The 21,030-nt window shown below is 43.7% G+C and overlaps 1 protein-coding gene across 5 annotated transcripts in view; it reads right to left on the bottom strand.

Moving 5' to 3' along the window:
- Positions 1-225: 225 nt before the first annotated feature.
- The window catches only part of CCDC13 (coiled-coil domain containing 13), a 35,917-nt gene continuing 15,112 nt past the window's right edge, over positions 226-21,030 (bottom strand). For 3 of the 5 annotated variants that reach the window (XM_039366784.1, XM_039366781.1, XM_039366783.1), the window contains exons 9-18: positions 15,137-15,301; positions 14,052-14,228; positions 12,067-12,273; positions 11,305-11,438; positions 9,295-9,363; positions 7,544-7,672; positions 4,421-4,575; positions 2,889-3,003; positions 660-765; positions 226-523 (exon numbers count right to left, since the gene is read on the bottom strand). In XM_039366784.1, coding sequence (XP_039222718.1) covers positions 416-523; positions 660-765; positions 2,889-3,003; positions 4,421-4,575; positions 7,544-7,672; positions 9,295-9,363; positions 11,305-11,438; positions 12,067-12,273; positions 14,052-14,228; positions 15,137-15,301 — 1,365 coding nt within the window. In that variant the 3' untranslated portion in view covers positions 226-415. Of the gene's footprint in view, positions 766-2,888; positions 3,004-4,420; positions 4,576-7,543; positions 7,673-9,294; positions 9,364-11,304; positions 11,439-12,066; positions 12,274-14,051; positions 14,229-15,136; positions 15,302-21,030 lie in introns of all 5 variants that reach the window. The other 2 variants (XM_039366785.1, XM_039366786.1) reach the window with 2 other exon arrangements.

Genomic DNA, 21,030 nt, shown 5'->3' with positions numbered 1-21,030 from the left:
GCAAGGGGAAAACGTCCGAAGATAAACTAAAAGTCAACAAGGGAGTTAACTGATCGTGAAGCAAACTTGGGCAGAGATGAAAAAGGGCACGAGAGGTGTACAAACACACTTGTAAATGAGCGATCCAGGAAAAGCAATTCACCCTCACCATCCCTGCAATTCACAAGCACGCGATCAAAGAAACATGGTATTGTGTCTTTTGAAAAAATAAACAAGACATTATACTTTGTCCAGGTCTTGCTGAGTGACAACAATGGGGTCTGTATTTACATTGGAAAAGTTTAAAAACAGGTCTTGTTTGGCAAGGGATGTCAAAGTTGATCCAAAGTTGGTTTCTACCCAAGCAAATTCTTCCTGCTTAGGGATTCTAGATTCGTTTGGAATGAGGGCCGGACTACCGATCCGGTGAATATGACTACGAATACATCATTATGGATGAGAGGAGCTGGCCCTTGCGTCCCTCTAGCTGGGGACCACCTGCATCTTCTACAGGACCAACGTCTGCTATGTCTCCTGCACCCTCCTGCAAGTATTTAAATGAGAGTCACCTCGGAGGGACCACATCTGGACAGTGGGACTAACCCCCTCCCACCACCAGACCCGACTCAGTTCTTCTCCTGCGCGTGCTGCTTCAGAGCGTGCAGGAAGATCTCCTTCACCTGTCCCACGGTGTCCTGGTACACACGGAAGTCCTCCTCTTTGGTCCGGATGGATTCTTGCAAAGCGTTCTTCAGGCCTTCGATCTCGTCCATCTGGATCGCTAGCCTGCAAGGAAGGAAACAGTTGACGGATGTTTACATATATATAATTAAAAGAAATAAATGGACCGATATCTGACCGAAAATACTTGACTTACGACCAGTGCTCTAGAGACCATTTGAAGTTATGAGTTAAGATATTTAAATTTAGTAATTGGAAAAGTGAAGGGTTGTGCAGTGAGCCAGAACACACAGAGTTGTGGTTGATTAGTTGAAGAGAACTGGCCATGGTGCAAGGCAATCTGCACTGTGATTGGTCCTGTGAGTGAATTCCTTGTTTCCTGCCTTTTTTCCTGTGTGCCCTACATACTCTGTAATATACCTCATGATATTCCTGCTTTGTTGATATTATCTCATGATGTTCCTTCCATGTTGATTTTGCCTCATGATATTCCTGCTATGATTTATCTCATGATGTTTCTGCTGTGTCAATTACCTCATGATGTTCTTGCTGTATCAATTTCTTCATGATGTTCCTGCTGTCTCACGATGTTCCTGCTGGGTCAATTTACCTCATGATGTTCCTGCTGTGTTGATTTTGCCTCATGGTATTCCTGCTATGTCGATTTATCTCATGATATTCCTGCTGTATCAATTTACTTCATGATGTCCCTGCTGTGTTGATTTACCTCATGGTGTTCCTGCTGGGTTGATTTCACCTCACAACGTCCCTGTTGTGTTGATTTACCTTATGATGTTCCTGCTGTATCAATTTACCTCATGATGTTCCTGCTATGTTGATTTACCTCATGATGTTCCTGCTGTGTCGATTGATCTCATGATGTTCCTGCTGTGTCGATTGACCTCATGATGTTCCTGCTGTATCAATTTCTTCATGATGTTCCTGCTGTCTCACGATGTTTCTGTTGGGTCAATTTACCTCATGATGTTCCTGCTGTGTTGATTTTGCCTCATGGTATTCCTGCTATGTCGATTTATCTCATGATATTCCTGCTGTATCAATTTACTTCATGATGTCCCTGCTGTGTTGATTTATCTCATGGTGTTCCTGCTGGGTTGATTTCACCTCACAACGTCCCTGTTGTGTTGATTTACCTTATGATGTTCCTGCTGTATCAATTTACCTCATGATGTTCCTGCTATGTTGATTTACCTCATGATGTTCCTGCTGTGTCGATTGATCTCATGATGTTCCTGCTGTGTCGATTGACCTCATGATGCTCCTGTTTGCCTGACTATCTATATATACTGTGTAAAACATATTTATTTACCGTATTTTCCAGTGTATAAGACGACTTTCTAGGCATGGAAATCGGCGTCGAAGTTGGGAGTTGTTTTATATGCCAAGTCGTCCTATACGACGGAATATAAGGTATATAAAACTTAGAAGTTCCTGACAGCCTCTGACTCCATTTGGACACCACCTGCGCAATTCCCTGACATTATGACAAATCTCACCAGGGCTATTTACATAGTTGTAAATAAGTAGTCATATTTTGGGTGCTGAGTAACTGGCCTTCGTTTACTGACATTTGTAGTTTTGTGTGATCTAAAGCATGCAAATCATCTCCGAAGGCAGGGGTCATCTTATACGCCAAGTCGTCTTATACGCTGGAAAATTTATGACATTTTTTTTTGATGGAAACATTTAATTCGGCTTTCAGGCAAAGAACAGCCATTGGGTAACATGGTTCCACTTAACAATTGCGGTGTTTGCTTAATGACAGTGGCAAAAAATGTTGTAAAATTGTGAGCAGTCAAGTGGTAACCTGCTTAATGACCAATCAATTAATGATCATAATTGTGGGCTCCGTTACGGTCATAAGTTGAGGATCACTTGTACAGGCAGTCCTTAACTTACAGCCATTCATTTAGTGACCAATTCAAAGTTACAACGGCACTGAAAAAAGTGACTTATGACCATTTTTCACACTTACAACTGTTGCAGGATCCCCATGGTCATGTGATCAAAATTCAGAGGCTTGGCAACTTATCTATGACGGTCACCATGTCCCAAGGTCATGTGATCCCCTTTTGCGAACTTCTGACAAGCAAAGTCAACAGACAAGCCAGATTCACTCAACAGCCATGTTACTAACTTAACAACTTCTTAAATCTAATTTAGAGTTTTGATTTTAAAAAAACGGAAAAAAATATTAAATGTCTTACTGTGTGGACAGTTCCTCTAACTGAGATTCCAGAGGCACTTCGGAAAGTTGAACGGATGGCAGATCTTTTTTATCCCCGGCGTTCCAGCTCATTTTGGTGCTGCTGAATGACGGAGCTGTTGAGACAAGATGTATCGTTAAACAGGGATACTGATCTGGAAGGCTGCTCACAAACCCACCAAATTTTAAACTTTTCTGGAAAAAAAGAAATCACAATTCATATTTTCGGTGGAGAAGAGGAAAAAGACTGTAAGACGCGTGAATTTCGACTGCCAGAACTCCCCAGACCGTAAGTCATGATGGTGACTGGACCTGATTTTATGAGATTTTTTTGCAGTGGTCATTAAGCAAATACTGCCATCGTTAAGCGAATGCTGCAGTCATTAAGCCAGTGGTTCTCAAACTGTGGGTCGGGACCCCATTTGGGGTCGAACGACCATTTCACAGGGGTCACCAAACAACGCAGTCCGCCATTTTTTCCCCCTTTTCCTTAGCTGTGCTACTCTCTTTTATTCTATTGGCTTTTGAAAGCCAATAGAACAGACTCTCTTGAATAGAGTCTAATTCTATTGGTTTTCAAAAGCCAATAGGAATTGTCCAGGCTGTCTCTGCCCTGCTGAGCCTGCCAAAAGTCCCATTCTGCAAACGGTGCTGCGCCAGTTGAGTAGTCCTCGACTTACGACTGGTTGAGTAGTTCTCGACTTATGACCGGTTGGGGGTCACGGCATTAAAAAGGTTGAGAACCACTGCATTAAGCAAATCCATTTTTTTTTACTATGGGGTGTTTTTTATTCTAGAAGCCAAAGTGAATGCCATTTTGGGGGGGGGAATACATATACCGTATTTTCTGGCGTATAAGATGACTTTCTAAAGCATGCAAATCGTCTCCGAAGTTGGGGTTCGTCTTATACGCCGGAAAATACGGTATGTATAATTCTCAACTTATGACCGTAACTGAGCCTGGAATCACGTTCATCAGTCATGGTAGTGTTAAGCAGGTCAGCATACTGTGCCTGATTTTGTGATTTTTTTTGCAGTGGTCGTTAAGCGAATCCAACGGTTGTTAAGTGAACCCATTATACCCAATGAGGGCTTTTGCCTGGCAACCAAAAGTAAACACCACTTTTTTTTTTGGCAAAAATGGCCCAAAATCGCAATCATGGGACACTGCAAATGGCTTTCAATGTGGGGTGGTTGCCAAGTCCCCCAAATTAGTCACATGACCACAAGGGGAAGAGGTGGGGCCATTGGAACTTTGAAACTGATTAGTAAGTAGTTCTGGGGAAGTCCGTCATAACTTCAAACGGTCACTACGTGACCGGTGATAAATTGAGGACTATGTGTTCATTCAAAAAGGGGGGGGGTTGTGCAGTTATGACGACCATCTTTGCCTTTATTTTGGGACTCTTTTCCACAGCCACCCCTAGTTGGCCATTAGGGAAGGAAATTCTCCTCTGTGGAAATTCCACTGGTCAAGTTTTGCACAAGGCTTCTGTGAAGCATTGCATGCCTAGATGTTTTGAATGATTTTACCTGTTTTGGTTTTGGGGTGAGCCCTGGGGGCCATGACTGTCTTCCCCGATTCCATCTTCAGCTTCGCAAACTGCTGCTCAAGAGCGACGTACTTATGTTGTTGTTCCTGAAATTTCTTTTCTGCTTCCCAAACTTTAGTGATGCTCTCATCCACCCTGGAAACATAAATGTTGCACATAAGCATCATCAGAAAGATCAAACACCTGAAAGACTTCCGGTTTTGCGCTGCAGTGAGACAGACGCAGAAAGGCAGGGCTCTGCCTACCATGTCTGATTTTGCTCTGCTGGGGCCCCTAAAAAGGGCCTAAAATTGCCCCAAAGAGGTGATGAAGGTGGAGGGGTGTCTCGTCGATCACGGTGAGATGGCAGTTTTTCTGTTCGATCCGAGAAAAGCCCTCCAAACCAGCAAGGGAAAGACTGGCTACATCCCTATGGCCAGCCACTAGCTGCTGACAACCAAAGAAGAAAAGCACCAATTAACACATCGTAAACAGCATGTTTGGGAACTGGATGAGAATATTGATCCTTTCTTTGCTATCTTACAACTGAATTTCCTGGGAAAGGCTCCCAAGAAGCTAAAAACCTCCAAATGTGAATGGAAACGGCGTTTTAATTTCTATGGGGGACAGAAATATACAATATTGACATGGAAGTAACATAAAGCTACAGTTTTGAAATTTGAGAACTGAGATAATTGTTAAGATTTTCTCTTTGAAAAAAAAACATTGAGGTGAAATATAAGAAATCTGTCTTAAGAGTAGAAAATGGATTTTGAATGACATCTAGTGGTGGATTTGAATACAGTGCTATAACTAGCTTCCTGGCTGCTTGGTTACTCCTAGCTTAAGGGAAAACAGCTGGCAATAAAGGAAAATATTTTGGCATACTTATCACCCTGACCTTTTTGGGCTATAAATACCTACTTAGCTTGGACTTTTAATCTCAAGAGCTAGTGGGAGAGAAAGAAAAAATTGACTTTTGATTACACCCAGCTGGGAGAGACTTTTGAGCTGTTTCCAGAGAGATTGAACATTTTGAACATTGTGGATTATAACCTTGCCTGACTGACAATTTTTGGATGCCTGAGACAAAGGATAACTATAAAATATTGCTTTTGGGACTGGACTATATTCTGGAATCTATTGGATTATAAAGGCTACAAATAAAGTCCAGAAAGCTAGAGGAAACTTTGTTCTACTCTTACTGAGACTGGTGACATTAGACAATCTCCAGGAATGATACCTCAAGAAAAAACAAACACCTTTCAGAAGGAAATATACTCTACGCTACAACTAATTCACCAAACAATTGTTGCATACAAAGAGGACATAAAAAGAAACCATAATGAGACTAAAAATAATTTAGATAATATAAATAAGCAAATCTCCAAATTAAATCTACAACTAGAAAGTTCCCAGACAACGACTACAAAATATGAATAAATAAATCAGACATTGGAAGATGAAGCAGAGGAAATGGACCTAGAGATGGAAGAGATGAAAGAAGGGAAATATAAACTACCATACACAAATAAAATACTGCAAGAATTACCCATAACAATGAAAATGCAAAAGACTCTTTACCCCTTAAGTCTGCAAGATGCACCTGATGACAAGGAAGAAGATTTTGGGGAATGGAACATAGAGCTGTCAGGGGAAATGTTACAGTTTGGGAGACAAAAGATGAGTGGAGAAATTGAGAGAGAAGGAAGGTGAGAATTGCTTAAGCAACATAAATGGGCAGAATTCCTCCCCCCAAAATACCCTACCTAAATTGTCTTCTTCATGCCAAGCAACTTTCACAAAAATAGAAAGAAAATTTCTGGGTGATTTAATGTCTTAGCTTGGAAAGCTACTTGGCAAAGAAAGAAAGTGAGAGTTAGGTTTAAAACATAGAAGATTTGACCTATTAGAGGGGGCATTATATGTTTAAATACTTGTTTCAATATGATTAAAAGAATGGATGACCCTTAGATATAATTAGGCTTTTCTAATAAAAGATATGATTTAGCATCTTTTTTCTTCTTTTGATATGGGAAATACGAAAATAAGAGGAGGATTGGTATGAATAAAATTTTTAGCTATATAAATGTAATTAATATTGAGAAAATCATGACTTTAAATATTGATGGGAAATCAAGCTTTAACAAGAGCACGAAAAACAGGATATTGATTTATGAATTGATATTGTTATTTGTATAATACTAATAAAATATGATGAAGATGTTTATGATGAAGATGTTGCATATATCAATAGTATTAATAATTGTAATTGTGTAATGAGGGGAAAATGGAAAAAATATGGGGAAGAAAGGAGGATTAGAGAAAAAAATATTGGAATGTGCAGTACTGAATAGATTTATATTGAAGTTAAGGTTAAATATGTGAACCCAGACATGTTGTTTACTAAGCTCTAAAGATTCTAATTCTTAAAAATTAATAAAACTTTGAAAAAGAAAATAAAAGAAAGAAAGGTCAAACATCCCTGTAGCCCCATAAACAGCAACAATTCAAGAGCTGAGAGAGAACTATCAAATATTTCCCCAGCGAGGCAGAATCTGGCTTTGGGTGTAGATGGATGGGAGACCACCAGGAAATCCAAGAGGTGGATTGACTGGGACATTTTTTTTATATCATGGCATCCCAAACTGGATGCAATATTCCAAATGTGGATCTTACCAAGGCATTGTAAAGTGGTATTAACACTTCACGTGATCTGAATTCTATCCCTGTTAATGCAGCTTAGCACTGTGTTGGACTTTTGGACAGCTGCAGCACATGGCTGGCTCATCTTTCAGTGATGTCTCCTTGATTTGTTTCCATCCATTGCTTCCAGATGCTTTGGAGAAGAGGTTGACCCCCCCTCTTCTTTGCGGCAACCCCTGAGATATTGGAAGATTCCTATCATGTCACCCCTAGGCCTTCTTTTCATTAGACTAAACACACCCAATTCCAGGAACCGTTCTTTATATCTTTTAGCCTCCAGCCTCCTGATCATTTTTGTTGCTCTTCTGCGCATTCTTTCCAGAGTCTTTGTGGAGTCTCAACATCTGAGTGACTTGGGACAAGGGACTCTGAGTTTCAAAAAAAGCCAGGGAATTTTGTGCTCAGCGACCCACGATACCTTTTCTGTAGGATGCTGACCAGCTCTATCAAACGGTCTCGTTCCACTTCTGCTGCTTGACACAGAGTCTTGTATTCGGTGATCTGAGCCTGCAGGGTTCTGAAATCGATGTTGTTCAGCTGTAGTGCACTAAAACAGAGAGAAGATCAGTTTGGTTTGGCCGAATGAAAATAAAACGGATTTTTGTAAACAAGGCCGAAAGCCCAATTTATGGCATCCAGGATCCATCCTGCAAAGCCCAAGCAGGTACTTATGAGACGTCGCAAACCACCTTCCCATGTCAGTTTCCCAGATGATATTAAGGGGAAGGACATTTACAGGTAGTCCTCTACATACAACCATTTGGAGTTACTATGACACTGAAAAAAGTGACTGATGACTGCTTTTCACTTATGACCGTTGCAGCATCCCTATGGTGATGTGATCAAAATTCAGATGCTTGGCAACTGACTCGTATTTATGATGGTTGCAGTGTCCTGTGTGATCCCCTTTTATGACCTTCTGACAAGCAAAGTCAACATTTATTTCATTTAACGGCTTTGTGACTAACTTACAACTGCAGGGATTCACTTAACAAATGTGGCAAGAAAGGTCGTAAAATGAGGCAAAACTCACTTGTCTTGCTCAGTGGGGTTCAGTTGTGGTAGTAAGTCAAGGACTACACACACAGAAACACACATATATGTGTGTGTATGTATGTGTGGGTGTGGGTGTCTGTATGTGTAGACCTCGACTTACGACTGCCATGGAGCCGAGCAACACATATACTTATAAACACACATGTTTTTGTGCATTAGAACAACACACACTTTTAACATGTTCCAGAATTTTCTTCAACTTCTCTGTGAGTGAAGATAGCCTTGGACTTTCCAGATTGTCCCCCCTCCAAGATTGAACCACGTCTGACCCTGCTTAGCTTTTCAGGAAGGCTGAGGAAGCCAAAAGCCAAATCAGATTTTTTTATTCGTAGAGGCAGTCCTCAACTTATGACCAATGCCAGGTTTTATGCCCTCGTTTTTTGCCACAGTTGTTAAGAGAATCACTGCAGTCTTTTCCCCATTGACTTGGAAGCTGTTGGTCTGGTGTTAAATCTTGCTGTTGCTTCACTGGGGGTTAATTGCAAGCGATAAGATCTTTGTGCCTTTTTTGTTTCTCTCCTAGCTTTTTGATGGTCTTTTGAACCCTCACCCTAGCCCTTCAGAAAATGTATTGCACAAATAAATAAATTAAGGCCTCCCACAGACTTCCCTGGAAGAGAAGGAAAAAATTTGGGCATTGCCATTGTTCTGAATCATATAGCTCTATGTAACCTTGTATAGCTCTATGTAACCCTAACTAGAGAGAATGTATCAGTATGTTAGAATATCTGGCAGTTATTGGGTTAAATGCTGATTTGTTAATAGGTCAGTGGGAGGAGTCTCTAAAGGGCATTGGGAGACTTCCTGGACACAAGCCAGATTGGAATGTCTTTGTCTGAAAGAAGCATGGGCCATCAGATGTCACCCGCTGAGCCTGCGCCGTTATAAAGATGGTATGGAAGAGAGCATCATTCTTTTACCTATAGGAATGGACAAAGGATGTATTTTCCAGAAGTAAAAACCACAGCATGAATGCAAGTAATCTTTCTGACTGAAATATATTTTTTGTTATGAAATCATTTCTATTGAGTTATCTATCTGACTTGATTTAAAAGAAGGCATTTTTTAACTCAGAGTCAGAATAGCCATCAAGCAAGCAAATTTTGCACCAACCTGCTAGGAGATGTTGGAATTAACGTTGCTGCAGAATCCACCAGGGTGTGTCCCATCTTCGACACTGTCCTGGAACACACAAAACATATGTCACATTTTTCACTTCTGCCTCTAAACCACACATCTAACAGCCTCTGGACAGGCTCCTGCTAACCAGGGTGGGATCAGAAGCACCGTCTGGGGGAATTCTAGTTTGCAATGGATGCAGCCGTTCGAAGCATCCTATAATCCTAGAATGAAAGGGTGATGGGGCCATTTTAGAGATCATCTAGTCCAACCTGAGCCAGCAGGGGATGGAAACTAAACAAGGACAGAAGCAACCTGGAACTAAGGAGAAATTTCCCGACAGGGAGAACAATTAACCAGTGGAACTGCTTGCCACCAGAAGTTTTGGGAGCTCCGTCACTGGAGGTTTTAAAGAAGAGATTGAACAACCATTGGCCTGAAATGGTGTAAGGTCTCCTGCTAAGGCAGGGGGTTGGACTAGAAGATCTCCAAGGTCCCTTCCAACTCTTCTTCTGTTATTCTCTAATCCCAGAGCAATCAAACGGTGGAACAACTTGCCTCTAGAAGTTGTGGGTGCTCCATCAGTGGAGGTTTTTAAGAAGAGATTGGACAGCCATTTGTCTGAAATGATATGGGGTTTTCTGCTAGGGCAGGGGGTTGGACTAGATGGCCTCCAAGGTCTCTTCCAACTCTTGTTATTCAGCAAAGGAACCTATTACCGTACTTCGATATTTGTTTAAACACCTCCAGCAAAGTGGAGTCCACCAACACCTGGACTAGTTGATCTTTAAATTCCCTTCAAATCCAGATTTCTGGAGGTCAAAAATTCCAAACTTTCACACAATACAAGATGTCATCAGAAGTGAATGCAATCCAGATGAAGGCTAGTTTGCTGTAGACCCGGATGTATGTATAGTGGGTCCAGCTATTCTGGTTTGTAAATTCTAGTTGAGTTTGTTCCCCACCTGGGACGATAGTAACCAGCACAGTAAACTATACAAATAGTTTACTGTAAGTCATGACTGTCATTAAGAAGGTTGTTTTTGATCGTGTCCTATTTTATATTATTTCTGGCTGTAGTTGTTAAGCGAGCACAGGGTCACAAAGCAAATGCTGCAATCTTTAAGCCAGTGGTTCTCAACCTGTGGGTCGGGACCCCATTTGGGGTCGAACGACCATTTCACGGGGGTCGCCAAACAACGCAGTCCGCCATTTTTTACCCCTTTTCCTTAGCTGTGCTACTCCCTTTTATTCTATTGGCTTTTGAAAGCCAATAGAATAGACTCTCTTGAATAGAGTCTAATTCTATTGGCTTTCAAAAGCCAATAGGAATTGTCCAGGCTGTCTCTGCCCTGCTGAGCCCACCAAAAGGCCCATTCTGCAAACGGTGCTGCACCAGTTGAGTAATCCTCGACTTACGACCGGTTGGGGGTCGCAGCATTAAAAAGGTTGAGAACCACTGCTTTAAGCAAACCCATCATCCACTTCGAGGCATTTGAGATGGGAGTAGACACAGGCCAGTCCTTGACTTACAAGAATTCATTTAGTGACCGTTTGAAGTTACAACGGCATTGAAAAAAGCGACTTATGACCATTTTTCACCCTTTCAACAGTTGAAGCATCCCTCATGGTCACGTGATCAGAATTCAGATGCTTGACAACTGACTTGTACTTTTGACGGTTGCTGTTTCCCAGGGTCATATGATCCTCCTTTTGTGACTCTCTGACAAGCAAAGTCAGAAGGGGAAGCCGGATTTACTTAACAACCGTGTTGCTGAGTTAAAAACTGCAGTGATTCGCTTAACGACGGTGGCAGGAAAGGCCATCAAATGGACAAAATTCACTCAACCACCATCTTGCTTAGGTATACCTCTGAGAAATGTTTCTCTATCCAAAGGTTTTTCAATCTGGCTCAGGATAATGATTAAGGATCAGAACTGGTAAAGACTCTTTAAAAAAAAAAATAATAATTTAATTGGGGATTTAGAACATTGCCTTTCCTACCTTACAGAGCTGTCCGTTCTGCTATAGTCTTCCTTCTTGGTGGCTAAATTCTGATTTTCCTCTTCTAAAGACTCTGCAGACAACGTGGAACCTGAATCTAATCCACTCTCCTCTTGGGAGGGAAGGTGCTGCTGCTACAAAAAACAACCAGCCAAGCGATTTTGAATGCCCGGGGCTTCTGTTTATTGATTGATTGATTAGATGCTTATCCCGACTTTATTACTTGACAATTTAAGTATCAAATATACATGATGATCCTTCCTCCTATTTCCCCACAACAACCACCCTGTGAGGTGGCCTGGGCCGAGAGAGAGTGATTGGCTCAAAGTCACCCAGCTGATTTTTATGCCTAAGGTGAAACTATAACTCACAATCTCCTGGTAATTGAGCCAAAGTCACCCAGCTGACTTTCATACCTAAGGCGGAACTAGAACTCACTCTCGCCTGGTGATTGGACCAAAGATACCTTGTTATCTTTCATGCCTAAGTGGGACTAGAATTTGTTGTTTCCTGATGATTGGTCCAAAATCACTCAGCCGGCTTTCATGCCTAAGGCAGGACTAGAACTCACCACCTCCTGGTTTCTAGACCAGCGTCTTAACCACTAGACCAAACTAGCTCTCAAATTGTGTCTTCCCCTGATATCAAGTTCAATGTTTGATGAATTCAGGGAGACATTTTCTCAAGCTGTTTTCTGATTGTTGTCCTTTCTGGCCATTCCCCATGCCTCTATCCTCGCTTCTCACCTCTGAGGTGCCTTACCTGCAACCTCAGCTGCCTGACCATCTCTTCGAGCTCCTTCACCTGAGCTTCTCGCTCGGCCACCATCTCCTTGAGCTGCTCAATGAGGCAGTTTTGCTTCTGGATCTCAGCATTCAGCTTCTTCCCCACAGCCTTTTCACCCTCCACGTTCCTGTCTTCTTGCTGGCTCAGATTTTTTAAGATGCCTTGCATTTCTTTCTGCTGGCTCTGATGGGAAAGTTAGGGAGAGAGAGAACCCTGTTTTTCTTTCTGCATCTCATGAAAAGTTGGACAACATTTAACCGGGATGGTGGAAGGTGCCCTGCCTTGAAAAAGGGGTTGGACTAGAAGACCCCTGAGTCTCTTCCAACCCTATTTTTCTATGTTTTATGTTTTAAATGGACTTAAAACCATTTAACTGTGAATTAACAGCAATTCCAATGACAAGCAATCCTCGACTTATGACCACAATCAATTCCCACATTTCTGTTTACTAAACGAGACGTTTGTTAAGTGAGTTTTGACCCATTGTACAACTTTTCTTGTCACAGTTGTTAAATGAATTGCTGAAATTGTTAGTTAACACAGTTGTTAAATGAATCTGGGCTTCCCCACTGACTTGCTTGTCAGAAGGTCACAAAAGGGGATCACATGACCCCTGGGACACCGTCACCATCATAAATATGACCCAGTTGCCAAGCGTCTGAATGGGGATGCTGCAACGGTCATGTGAAAAATGGTCATAAGTCACTTTTTTCAATGCCGTAACTTTGAATGGTCACTAAATGAACTGTTGTAAGTCGAGGACTATCTTGTAATCAATGGAGTAGCTTGTCTCCTGGAGTTGTGGGTCCTCCAACACTGGAGGTTTTCAAAAACAGACTGGATAACCACTTGACCAGGATGGTAGAAGGTCTCCTGCCTTGAAGAGGGGGTTGGACTAGAAGACCTTTAAGGTCCCTTCCAGTCCTGGGATTCTATGTTTTATGACACCCACTTTGGGACTGCTGGAGAAATTCCTGAATAAAAAAACGTATCTTTTAGATACGGATTACAGATAGTTTTTGACCTGCAACAACTTACCAGCCCCATTATGGTCATAAATTGTGATGGTGGTAAAGCAAGTCACAATTTACAACCTTTTTTGTAACGGTCATTAAGTGAATGCTGCACTCATTAAACAAACCCATTATTGGCTGGGAGATGACAAAAACAATGTGAAACAGTCCCCTGAATGCAGGACATGAAATCCTTGCCTTAATCTCTCTTACTCTGAACATTGTTTCTCAATGTCAACAACTTGAAGAGCTGTGGGCTTCAAGTCCCAGAAGTCCCCATCCAGCATGCGTGGACTTCAACTCCCAGAATTCCACAGCCAGCATGTGTGGACTTCAACTCCCAGAATTCCATATCCAGAATGCCGGCTAGGAAATTCTGGGAGTTGAAGTTCACACATACCAACTAATTGGAAATTCGGGGGAATTATAAATTGGGAACCACTGGACCCAGACTTTGCAGAAGATCGTACACTGACAAATTCACATTGATATAACTGTGAATACACAGTCCTCGATTTACAATATTTCATTTAGTGAGCACTGAAAGTTACAACGGTACTGAAAAACGTGACATGAGCATTTTTCTTACTTACGACAGTTGTGTCATCCCCATGGTCACGTGATCAAAATTCAGACCCTTGGCAACTGACTCATATTTATGATGGTTGCAGCATCCTGGGATATCGTGTTCAGCTTTTGCGATCTTCCGACAAGCAAAATTAATGGGGAAGCCAGATTCGCTTCACAACCGTGTTACTCACTTAACAGCTGCAGGGATTCACTTTACAACTGTGGAAAGGAAGGTTATAAATGGGGCAAAGATCACTTAACAAATTTATCATTTAGCAACATGAATTTTGGGCTCAATGGGGGTCGTAAGTCAAGGACTACCTGTACAGCCAGACCCAAGTCTCTCACGCATGGAATACCACCATCAGCCAATCGTACCACGAGAGCATCCACAAGTTCGTTGTCGTGCTTCCCCTTCTCCATCAGGGTGGAAATTTGATCCTTCAGAGTCTTCACCTCGTTGGACAAGACCTTGTTCCTGGCTTTGGACCCCTCCAGCTTCTTCTTCACATCCTCGTGGTCATTCTGAAGGACTTGGTACTGATTCATGAGCTTCTGCCACCAAGACAGAGAAGAAAGAGATGCTGAAACTGGGCATCAAGGCACCCCAAAATTATTTTTGTGGCCCCTTCTGAACTTAGATGAAGGATTGATTCCACCTTAAGACTCTCTGATTCTCAACTCTACACTTCTTTTTCTACCAAACCAGATTTGGTAGGACGTCTGTCCTACCCAGTGGGAGAAAAAATTCACCTTGGAGGAAAAAATTCCAAGGAGTTTATGCTCACAGGTTCTATGTCCGTCTGGTTCCTATTGGTTGCTAACAGCTTTTGGTTGAAAAAGATGGTTGAAGTGAGGAGTCTCAAGGTTGCATCGTACGAATGTAAACCCCAGAAAGTAATCACCTTCGTGGAGGGTAGGGTTAGGGTTAGGATTGAAGGTTAGGGTTAAGGATTAGGGTTAAAGGTTAGGTCTAAGGGTTAGGGTTAGGATTAGAGCTGCCTTAGGGGTTAGGGTTAAAGGTTAGCATTAGAGTTAAGGCTTAGGCTTAGGGTTTAGGGTTTGGGCTAGGGTTAGTATTAGGATCAAAGTTAGGATTAGGATTAAATGTTAGGGTTAAGCTAGGGTTAGGGTTTAAAGGTTAGGGATATGTTAGGTTTAGGGTTATAATTAGGGTTATGATCAGGGCTAGGCTAGGTTGAGATTAGGGTTAGGGTTAGTATTAGGGTTAAAGTTAGGGTTATGATTAGGGTCAAAGGTTAGGGTTAAGGGTCAATGGTTAGGGTTTAAGGGTTAGGGTTAAAGGTTAGCATTAGGATTAAGGATTAGAGTTAGCAAACCTGAACCCACGCTTTTTGTCCACTGACTCTATGGATGGAGGAGCATCTACCAACTTGTAGAAAACCCATTAGGTGTTTCAAAATTATCAGTTTTACTAGATTCATGTGGAAAGAACTCCTTACTTCCAAAGCTTCTTTCTTCTCCCTTTCCAAGGTTCGAATCCGCAAATGGTTCTTGACTTGGGCTGAGGACTTCCTGGAGTCAGTGAGGCTTAACGGGTCTTCGTTAGCATCGTTCTCCGATAACTTGCTTTTGTGACAATTCAGCTGGGTTTCTAACTCCCGTACCTAAAGGGGAATATAAGCAGGATACAGTAGGCCTAAAACTGATTTATACGGTATAAATTCTTTTCACGGGGACTAGATTAAAGGGGACAGAAACTGGCATTGGGATGTCCATCAATCCTAGCTAATTAGATTTGAAAAATTCTTTCTTGCCCATCACCAGGAGAGGGTGAGTTCTAGTCCCACCATAGGCATGGAAGCCTTCTGGGTGACTTTAGGCCAATCACCAGGAGGTGGTGAGTTCTAGTCCCCACTGTAGGCATGAAAACCAGCTGGTGACTTAGGCAGTGGTGGGATTCAGCCAGCTTGCACCGGTTCAATACAACCGGTAGCTAAATTTTGTTGAGTTCGAAGAACTGGCTGAACCCATGCTGCTTCTGAAAGTCGGTTCTAGGCCTTGGAGGCCTGGAGGTGGTCTCCTAGGCCTAGAACGATCCACAGGAAGTGCATGGATGTCACTTCCGGAAGTCTATTCTAGTCTTCAGAGGCTGAAGCCTGCATCCATGCAGAGAACTGGATGTTCAGGTATTTGAATCCCACCACTGGACTTAGGCCAATCATTAGGAGATAGTGAGTTCTAGTCCTGCCTCAGGCATGAGAGTGGGCTGGGTGATTTTGGGCCAATCACTAGGAAACTAGGAATTCTAGTCCTACCTTAGGCTTGAAAGACAGCTGGGTGACTTTGGGCCAAAAAACAGGTGACTGGGAGTTCTAGTTCCGCCTTTGGCATGAAAGCCACTGAGTGACTTTCCTTCTCTCTCAACCCAAGATTGTTTTTTGTTGTGGGGAAAATAGGAGGAGTATTAAATATGTTCTTGCTGCTTTGAGTTACTTACAAATTAATAAAAGTGGGCTAAAATATGTAATAAATATTTCAGCCTGGTTCACACATCCTCTTAAGCTGTGGTTTAATTTGGTGTCAAAAGAAGAGACTGGACAGCCACTTGTCTGAAATGATATAGAGTCTCCTGCTTGAGCAGGGGTCTGGACTAGAAGACCTCCAAGGTCCCTTCCAGCTCTATTCTAATTGTTGTTGTTGTTATATTATTATTATTATTATCGATCATCGCACAGTCAGCCAGATGTTCAGACTGGATTTGGCATTTTGTCTACCTATCGAGTCCTTACCCAGGACCTGGGATAGGCAGATGTGGATGTTTGATGGTATTACAGATATCGTCGCAGGATGGAAGCAGTTCCTAGTAAGGCCACCTTTTGCAATTGACTAATAGTGAATTTGTCAATGCCAATGGTGTTCAAGTGGTGCTCAGTTGTTTTGGGATTGCACCCAAGGAGGCTATCACTATTGGTATTACCCTTGCTTGCTTTTGCCACAGTCTTTCTATTTCTATTTGTAGGTCTTTGTATTTTGTTATCTTCTCCAGTTCTTTCTCTTCTATTCTGCTATCTCCATGCACTGCCACGTCCACGATCCAGACTTTTTTGTCTTTCTTATCGACAATTGTTAAGTCTGGGGTGTTATGTTGCAGGTGCTTGTCTGTTTGAATTCTGAAGTCCCAGAGCATTTAATTTTATCATTTTCTATGACTTTCTCTATTTTATGATCCCACCAGTTTTTGCTTACAGGCAAATGATATTTTTTGCAGATCTTCCAATGCACCATTGTTGCTACTTTGTCATGCCGCTGCTTGTAATCCGTTTGTGCAATCTTCTTGCAACAGCTTACCAAGTGGTCCACTGTTTCTTCAGCTTCTTTGCATAGGCGGCACTTACTGTCTATTGCTGTCTTCTCAATTTTGACTTTGTATGCATTTGTCCTTAAGACTTGGTCTTGTGCAGCCAGAATTAGTCCCTTGATCTCTTTCTTCAATTTTCCTGCTCTTAGCCATTGCCAGTGTTATGTCCCGAGCCTTGCAAACGGCTCGGGGCATTTGCAGGCGGTCCCGGGCAGGTGCAAAGCTGCCCGGGACCAGACAGGCTGTCGCCAGCGCCGTGCGCATGCGCGGGTGCTGGCGCGGGAAAAGTATCGCATTGACCCGGGAAATGCCTATATAAGAAGCTGGGAGGTTTTGGGAGCTGCTGAAGCCATCTACTTGTGAGCTGAACACAGAATAAAGGAAACTGAGAACTACAACTGCTTCTCGTGTCTGCTTTTCGCCAAGGACTCAACACTGGCGACGAAGGTGGGATTGCCTTACATCAGCTGGAAAGGAAGAAGTGTAAGCTTACCCAAGTGAGTCCTGAGCGGCGGAACGGCGTTGACTCGGCAGCTACTCGCCAATCCAGTGCGCATTCGGGGGTAGGCTGGCTGATATACCCGTCTCCTGAAGATGGCAAAGGTTGGAAGGCTTTCGGAGTTCGACGTCTCACATCCAGAGCGGTGGGAGTCCTACGTAGCCAGGGTGGAGAACTACTTCAAGGCAAACCAAGTGAGGGAAGAGAGCTTGAAGGCTGCCACCCTGCTTTGTGTTTGCGGTCATGACGCCTTCGAAATCGCAGAAAACCTTGCAGCACCTGTTCCAGTAGAGTCTGTTAGCTACGCAGATCTAAAGAAGCTACTGAAGGAGCACTTCCAGCCTAAGATGTCCATCATCGCATGGCGCCACACCTTCGAGCAGAGGGATCAACGATCCGGAGAGTCGGCCAAAGAATACATCGCCGCATTGAGGAAGGCCGCCAAGCACTGCGAGTTCAAGGACCTCGAAGAACAACTGAGGGACTGATTTGTGTGCGGCTTAAGGCATCGAGATCTACAACAGAGGCTTTTCGCCAAAGAAGAACTGTCCTTCCAAGATGCCTTAAGAGAAGTCACCGCAGAAGAAGCAGCAGGCGGCGCCGTCAAGAACATGCAGCCGATCAGAAACAGTCCAGAAGTTGCATCTGTGCACCAGGAAGATGTCCAAGGAAACTCCGAGGAGGATCCGGACGAGGAAGTCGACCGTCTCCACCCCATGAAGGAAGGAAATCAGAAGGGAAGCTTTTCAGCTCCACTCAAGTGCATCGGCTGTGGAGGTCGCCACAGGAGAACCGACTGCAAGTTCCGCTCCGCTACCTGCCGGGCATGCGGCAAACAAGGACACATTGCAGCTGTGTGTCTGCGCCTGAAAGCTTTCTTACAGGCTAACATGATTCGTCATGCCACGTCTGCACCCTTCCACCGTCCACCAACGGTATGGCTGAACGTATGGTGCGCATCACAAAGGACGCCTTGAAAAGACTCACCTACGGGGACTGGCATCACAGGTTGGCTGACTTTCTCCTTTCTTATCGCACCACACCATCCACTTCTACAGGGAGAAGCCCAGCTGAACTTCGTTGGGGGCGTCAACTTACTACTAAACTTGACCGGTTGCATCCGGACAGATTGCCTTCATCTACCTCACATCCTAGGGCACCTAGACAAATACTTGAGGGTGCCCCGGTCTGGACTCGCAATTACGGGCCTGGTCATACATGGGTCCCCACTTCTGTTTCCAGGGTCACGGGTCCTCTATCCTACGAGGTAGCCCTGGACAACGGTCGTGTCCTGCGCAGGCACATCGACCAACTCCACCCTAGGCGGCATCTTCCAGCTGAGACTCCTGGGTCTTTTCCAGGGGGGAGGGGGACCCTTTGGAGCAAAGGGAAGGGCACGAGCTGCTGCCCATCTCCACTGATGGAGCCACTGATGGCCCATTTCAAGCTTCCGCAAGTGCTCCGAAAAGGAATTCATGGAGCTTACCCACACAACAGGCACTCATGCCTACTCCAGCCAGGGAGTCACCCCGGGGGCATACTCACTTTCCACTCACATTGCACAGCACTCCAGTCACGGAGGATACCCGGGAGCATCCCAACAAATCATTCCCCGCAAGAGAGCTGGCACACAATCCCCAGAGTTGGCCTGACCTTACCCCTAATCCTACAGGGGGTCATACTTACAGGGAGGTGGTCGAGGAACCAAGTCCCGACCGCAACACCTCTAGCCCAAATCAGGGAGTAACTGAGTTTTGGGAAGGTACAGAGACCCACACGAGCCCGTACACAGAACGGGGCTTAGGGATTGGACAGCCTCCTGACAGGTCTTGGACGGACCTAGGAGGTTCTATAGAGACGCCCAGCAGTGGCTATCACTTCAAGGGGCCCGAGGGCCTACAGCTAGGCGGGTCAACCAGGTCACAAAGTGACAGGAGCCCTGGCCTGACGAGCCCGGTGAGCAAGCAAGCAGGCCAGGCATTGGGGCAAAGTCCTTGGAAGGCACCAAGGCATGATAAGGGGAACAGGCTCTTGTCACCCCTCAGTCAGGGAACACCTGTCAGAAACCCAGAGCTGAGAAGGTCACAGAGAGCACGGAAGTCTCCTAAATACTTAGAGGATTACATAACATTGCTGGCTAAACAAAAGCCAGGTAACGATAGGAGCACTGAGAAGCAGAACACTGCATAAAATAAATGATTATATGTTGGTAGTAGTTTTAGCCCGGGGGACAGGGGTGTTATGTCCCGAGCCTTGCAAACGGCTCGGGGCGTTTGCAGGCAGTCCCGGGCAGGTGCAAAGCTGGCCGGGACCAGACAGGCTGTCGCCAGCGCCGTGCGCATGCGCGGGTGCTGGCGCGGGAAAAGTATCGCATTGACCCGGGAAATGCCTATATAAGAAGCTGGGAGGTTTTGGGAGCTGCTGAAGCCATCTACTTGTAAGCTGAACACAGAATAAAGAAAACTGAGAACTACAACTGCTTCTCGTGTCTGCTTTTCGCCAAGGACTCAACAGCCAGGTTTTATTATTATCTGCTTTCCCAGCTATTTTTTTCATGTATTGGCCATGTAGTGCTTTCTTGTAGGCCAGTTTGGTCTCTCCAGTAGTTAGTAAGTCTTCCTGATATACTAATTTCAGTGCATCTTCATCATTGTTCTTCAGATATTCTTCCAAAGCCATTTTTTCTTCTTCAACCATCTGATGTACTTGTAGCATTCCATGCCCACCTATTTGCCTTGGTAGATAAAGTCTATCAATGTCACTGCGTGGATGAAGGGCATAATTCATTGTCATTATTTTTCTGGTCTGCCTATCCATTGCTTTTAGTTCTGCTTGAGTCCAGTCCACTATTCCAGCTGTGTACCTAATGATTGGGATTGCCCAGGTGTTGATTGCCTTTATGGTATTTCCTCCATTGAGTTTGGATTTTAAGATCTTCTTCACTCTCTTGATGTATTCACCTCTAATCTTTTTCTTGACTTCAGTGTGCTTGATTTATTTATTTTTATTTATTTATTTATGAGACTTATATACTGCTTTAAGTGCAAACACTCTCTAAGCGGTGTACACCAGTAAGCAATGTATATATATATTTACATTGCCCCCAACAATCTGGGTCCTCATTTGACCTACCCCGGAAGGATGGAAGGCTGAGTCAACCTTGAGCCGGTGAGATTTGAACCGCTGACCTGCTGGACACAGTCAGCTAAAGTGGCCTGCAGTACTGCCCTCTAACTGCTGTGCCACCTCGGCTCAGCTTGAAGGATACCCAAGTATTTGTAGTACTCTTCCTCATCCAGACTCTTAATGTTATTTTCGTGGGGCATCTTGATTCCTTCAGTTTATTATTATTATTATTATTTGCAAAGCCAGCCATGTGGGTCTACAAATTCCATCCATGGCTGACCATCTCATGTCAATCAAGTATAGTTTCAGCTAGTCTGGCTGAGGAATTCTGGGAGTTGAAGTCCACACAGCTTAAATTCGACAGTAGTTGCGAAATACTGGTGTAAGCCAACAGTTGCTAGCAGAACTTG

This window comes from Crotalus tigris, unplaced genomic scaffold, assembly GCF_016545835.1.
Source record: "Crotalus tigris isolate CLP2741 ecotype Arizona unplaced genomic scaffold, ASM1654583v1 scf7180000020352.946698, whole genome shotgun sequence".
In the NCBI taxonomy this organism is placed as follows: domain Eukaryota; kingdom Metazoa; phylum Chordata; class Lepidosauria; order Squamata; family Viperidae; genus Crotalus; species Crotalus tigris.
This window is presented reverse-complemented; position numbering and strand designations above follow the sequence as displayed.